Genomic DNA, 5,489 nt, shown 5'->3' on the forward strand with positions numbered 1-5,489 from the left:
TGTGTGTGTGTGTGTGTGTGTGTGTGTGTCTGTGTGTGTGTGTGTCTGTGTGTGTTTGTGTGTGTCTGTGTGTGTGTGTGTGTGTCTGTGTGTGTGTGTGTCTGCAGGCATGTGTGTGTTCAAACCTCTGGCTGTTCACATTAAAGCAGTGATGTCCTTCAACCTTCAGCATGAACACCATGCTGTGTGTGTGTGTGGTGTGTGTGGTGTGTGTGTGTGTGTGTGTGTGTGTGTGTGTGTGTGTGTGTGTGTGTGTGTGTGGCTGTCCCAGCGATTACAGCTTGATAAATCATCGCAGCTGCTTCTGAATATTTTCTTCGGGCTGCTGAAGGTCGACTGGAATCCCGTAAATCCTCTAATAGAGGCGCCTCTCTGGAAACGAGCATTGTGTTTCCATGGAAACGAGCATTGTGTTTCCATGGAAACGAGCATTGTGTTTCCATCCATGAAGGTCGTGTGATGGAGTTGTTTCACGAGATAAACAGTAGGTGGCGCCTCACAAAGCATAGCGGCGAGGCTGTAGCGCACACTCGCTATCGGCTGCTGTAAACGCCAATCAGCGTCCACGATTCTGATTGTAATCACCGTCATCAGCTGTGATCTCTGTGTCTCGTTAATGTCTTACAGTCGATGAGCTAGCACAGCTAACAACAGGTAGCCTCCGGCTGTCTCTTGCAGGTCGCGGCGTCCTCGGAGAGTTTCCTGTGAGGTCAGACTGACGTCGGCTTCAGTTCATCCAAATGACACACGACAAACTCTTCTTCAACTCGGCAGTATTCCCCAACCTCCTCCTCCTCCTCCTCCTCCTCTCCGACACAGATATAGTTTGACTTGTGTTGGGATCTTTCTTGGCCTGCTGGTGGCGCTAGAGTCAGTGTTTGGTTGGTCTAATGGCCAATCACAGTTCATGAGTCACAGTCAGCTGATCTGATCTGTGAGAGCTTTGTTTGGCTTGTGTGAGACAGGAAGTGATGTCTGAGTGTGAGACAGGAAGTGATGTCTGAGTGTGAGACAGGAAGTGATGTCTGAGTGTGGGCGTACCTTTTAATTTTGAGCGAACTTTATTGGCTGTCTTCTTGATGTCAGCTGTGAGGTCCTCCAACTCCTGCTTGGTCTCTGCAGAGAAACAGACAGACAGTTAGAATGTTGTGGAGAAGTTGCTGAAGTCAAAGGTCAAAGGTCAGGAGTTCAGAAAGTGTTCAGGAGCCTCTGATGTCTTATGCTGTATTATTTATTGACGCTTGGCCAAGGAGAATTAGAGACACTCTCAAAGTTCATCAGAAGTGCCTGAGTCGGTCTCACATTCTGCCCAACTCATCCTGGTGGATCGACTTTAAACCCCAAGATAACAGCACAAATACTACACGCCCAGAATGAGTCACAGAGAATGTCTTTACCCATGGAGGTGTTATTGTCAGCATGTTCTAGTCTGGAGACACAGATGTCTGTTTACGCAGATTGGACCGTCAACAACAAGCTATCTATTATGTCTATGAAGGCAGCAACAGGTCTCTGTGACCCTGGACACCACAGTGTTGAGATAGACTGGCACCTACTGTTCCCAACCAAAGCCAAACAACTAATACTAATGTTGTTATAATGTTGTTGTAATGTTGCTGTGATGTTGTTATGATGTTGTTGTAATGCTGTTGTAATGTTGTTGTGATGTTGTTGTAATGTTGTTGTAATGTTGTAATGTTGTTGTAATGCTGTTGTAATGTTGTTGTAATGTTGTAATGCTGTTGTGATGCTGTTGTAATGCTGTTGTGATGCTGTTGTAATGTTATTGTAATGCTGTTGTAATGCTGTTGTAATGCTGTTGTAATGTTGTTGTAATGCTGTTGTAATGCTGTTGTAATGCTGTTGTAATGCTGTTGTAATGTTATTGTAATGCTGTTGTAATGCTGTTGTAATGTTGTTGTAATGTTGTTGTAATGCTGTTATAATGCTGTTGTAATGTTGTTGTAATGTTGTTGTAATGTTGTTGTAATGTTGTAATGCTGTTGTGATGTTGTTGTAATGCTGTTGTGATGCTGTTGTAATGTTGTTGTAATGCTGTTGTAATGCTGTTGTGATGCTGTTGTGATGCTGTTGTAATGTTGTTGTAATGCTGTTGTGATATTGTTGTAATGTTGTTGTAATGTTGTTGTGATGTTGTTGTAATGTTGTTGTGATGCTGTTGTAATGCTGTTGTGATGTTGTTGTGATGTTGTTGTAATGCTGTTGTAATGTTGTTGTGATGCTGTTGTGATGCTGTTGTGATGTTGTTGTGATGCTGTTGTGATGTTGTTGTGATGTTGTTGTGATGCTGTTGTGATGTTGTTGTAATGTTGTTGTAATGCTGTTGTGATGTTGTTGTGATGCTGTTGTAATGTTGTTGTAATGCTGTTGTGATGTTGTTGTGATGCTGTTGTAAAAACTGTTTTTTGTCCAGGCTGTAAAATGGTTTATTGGTTGCTGGGAAGGGTTGGGAACATGGTGGACATGGGGGAGTAGGAGACTGGACTCACTTCTGGAGCCAGCCTCAGGTTGGACCGTTAGATGAACTTGCAGGTGTGTCTTCAGTCACAGAACGACCTCATTTAACGAACGAAGGCGTTCCTCTCTCTTTTTTGCTCCTAAATAAACAAATAAATATGAAATATTATTTTTTTATCTATTTTATTTTTATGTTTCTCGTGAGCTTTAGTGTCACATTGTAACAAAGCTTAACAGAGAGGAGCAGAGCTCGTTGGCCAGACGAAAAGACTTGCCTGAACGGCACTGCAGCGCTTCGTGACTCTGACTGCACGCTGCCAGCAACCACCACACACCACACCACACCACCACACACCACACACACACACACGTTTCCCCTCCTCCACACCATGGGCTTGTCATGATGTATTGTGTTTCTGTACACCTTGGAACACCGCAAATACTGTAGTGCAACAAACCACAACGTCCATAACGACACAACTAATGTAAAGCTAAGTAAAAAGTGTAGGAAATGGGGAAAGTATTAACACGATAGAGATAGTTTGGTGGGGGGTTGGTAAGGACACTGAAGAATGTGCCAGGGTGGAAAAAGAAGGAGAACGGGGGTAGTAATAAGGGATAATAGGACAAAGAATGTGTTTGGTCGATAGCTGTAAATGATGGGTATGTTGTTGTGCTTGGGTTGTTGTAATGTTGTAACTGGTTGTATGGTTGGGGTTTTCATGCTGTTGTTACTGTTGTTGTAAGGTTGTCTGCTGTTGTACTGTTGTTTTTTGTCATTGCTTGTGATGCTGGTTGTAATGCTGTTGTAATGTTGTAATGCTGTTAGTGATGCTGTTGTAATGCTGTTGTCATGCGTTGTAATGTTATTGTAATGTTGTTGTAATGCTGTTGTAATGCTGGTGTAGGCTGTTTGTAATGTGTTGTAATGCTGTTTTGTAATGCTGTTTGTATGTTGTTGAATGTTGTTGTAATGCTGTTGTAATGCTGTTGTTAATGTTGTTTGTAATGGTTGTTGTAATGTTGTACTGCTGTTGTGGATGGGTTTTTGTAATGCTGTTGTTAATGCTTTGTAAGTTAGATTGTAATGCGTGGTGTAATGTTGTTTAATGTGTTGTAATGCGGTTATAATGCTTTGTAAGTTGTTTGTAATGTTGTGTGTAATGTTGTAATGCTGTTGTGATGGTTGTTGTAATGCTGTGTGATGCTGTTGTAATGTTGTGTAATGCTGTTGTAATGCTGTTGTTATGCGGTGTGGGATGGCTGTTGTAAATTTGTGTAATGCTGTTGTAATGGCTGTTTGGATTATTGTTGTAATTGTGGTTTGTGATGTTGTTGTGATGTTGTTGTAATGTTGTTGTAATGTTGTTGTTAATGCCTTTGTAATGCTGTTGTAAATGTTGTGTAATCTTTGTGAGCTGTTTGTAATGTGTGGTAATGTGTTGTGCATGCTGTTGTGATTTTGTTGTGATGTTGTTTTGTGAGCTGTTTGTGATGTTGGTTGTATGTGGTTGTAAATGCTGTGTGATGTTGTTGTGATGGCTGGTTGTAATGGCTGTTGTAATGTTAGTTGTAATGCCTGTTGTATGCTGTTTGTCAAATGTGTTGTAATCTGTTGTAGGCTGTTGTTATGCTGTTGGAATGCTAGTGTCGATTGTTGTTGTGATGCTTTAAAGTAGATGTATAGTTAGTGCTTTGGTTGTGAAATTTGGCAAAGGTTGTTGATGTTGTTGAATGTTGTGTAATGCTGTTGTGGCTGGTTGTTTGGGATGCTGTTGTAATGCTGTATGTAATTTGTTGTCAGTTGTTGTTGTAAAATGCTGTTGTAATGCTGGTGTGGATGATGGTGTGAGGGTTGTGATGTTGTTGTAATGGGTGTGTACTGCTGTTGTGATGTTATGTTGTGATGCTTGTTGTAGATGCTGATTGTATGTTGATTGATAATGTTGTTGTAATGCTGTTTGTAATGTTGTTGTAATGCTGTGGGATGGTTGTTGTAGATTCTGCGTAATTGCTGTTTGTGATGTTGTTTTAATGCTGTTAGTAATGCGGTTGATTAATGCATGATTGTAATTTTGTTTTGTAGGGCCTGTGGTGATGGAACGGTTGTAATTGCATGTTGTAATGCTGGTTGTAATGGCTGGTTTTGATGATTGTTGGATAATGCTGTTTTTGTAATGGCGGTTGAATGCTGTTTGTGAATGTTGTATGTAATGCTGTGTGTGAGGTTGTTGGTAATCTTGTCGTAATGCCAGTTGTAATGTGGTTGTAATGCTGCTGTTGTAATGCTGGGGGGAATTGTATGCTGTTGTGATGTGTGTGATGCTGTTTTTTGTCAATGCGTGGGGGGGGGGGAAAAAGAGGCTGGTTTGTAAGATGGTTGTGGGGTGAAGGCTGGTTGTAATGCTGAAATTGTGATGTGTTGTTGAATGCGGGGGGGATCGTAATGCTGTTGCGATGTGTTGATTGGTTGTAGAGTGCTGAAGGTTGTAATGGCTGTTGGAATGCTGTTGTGATGTTGTTGTAATGCTGTTGTAATGTAAATGCTGTTGTTTGTAATGATGATGCTGGGTTGTAATGTTTGGTTGTAATGTTGTTGTGATGCTGTTTGTAATGCTGTTGTAATGCTGGTTGTGATGGGGTTGTTGTAATGCGGTTGTAATGTTTGTTGGTATGGGCTGTTGTATGTTGTAATGTTGTTTAATGCTGTTGTATGTGTGGTAATGTTAAAAAAAAGATATATAAAAAAAAGTTGTTTAATGTTGTTGTTGTAAAAATGTTGTAATGTTGTTGTAATGTTTGTTTTTATCATTTAAAGACTGAAAGCCTGCACCAGGCTAATAAATTATAAACAAATAACCCATCCTGACTGTAGAAAGACCAAAGATCACATCCAAATCCAACAAACTTTAAATCAAAAATTCAATCACAATTATTTATTACAAATTTTTTAAATAAAGTAACTTTATATATAATGAGATATTATAAAAGGGAGTGATGGTCATGTTTGG

General features: G+C 40.5%; 1 protein-coding gene across 1 annotated transcript in view; it reads right to left on the bottom strand.

Annotated features, from left to right (window-relative positions):
• The window catches only part of stx1b (syntaxin 1B), a 54,947-nt gene that overhangs the window by 15,765 nt on the left and 33,693 nt on the right, over positions 1 to 5,489 (bottom strand). Inside the window, exon 4 of the mRNA XM_027276313.1 lies at positions 1,042 to 1,116. Within this exon, the coding sequence (XP_027132114.1) occupies positions 1,042 to 1,116 (75 nt within the window). The remainder of the gene's footprint in view (positions 1 to 1,041; positions 1,117 to 5,489) is intronic.

The sequence above is a fragment of the Larimichthys crocea genome, unplaced genomic scaffold (genome assembly GCF_000972845.2).
Source record: "Larimichthys crocea isolate SSNF unplaced genomic scaffold, L_crocea_2.0 scaffold33, whole genome shotgun sequence".
Lineage (NCBI taxonomy): Eukaryota > Metazoa > Chordata > Actinopteri > Sciaenidae > Larimichthys > Larimichthys crocea.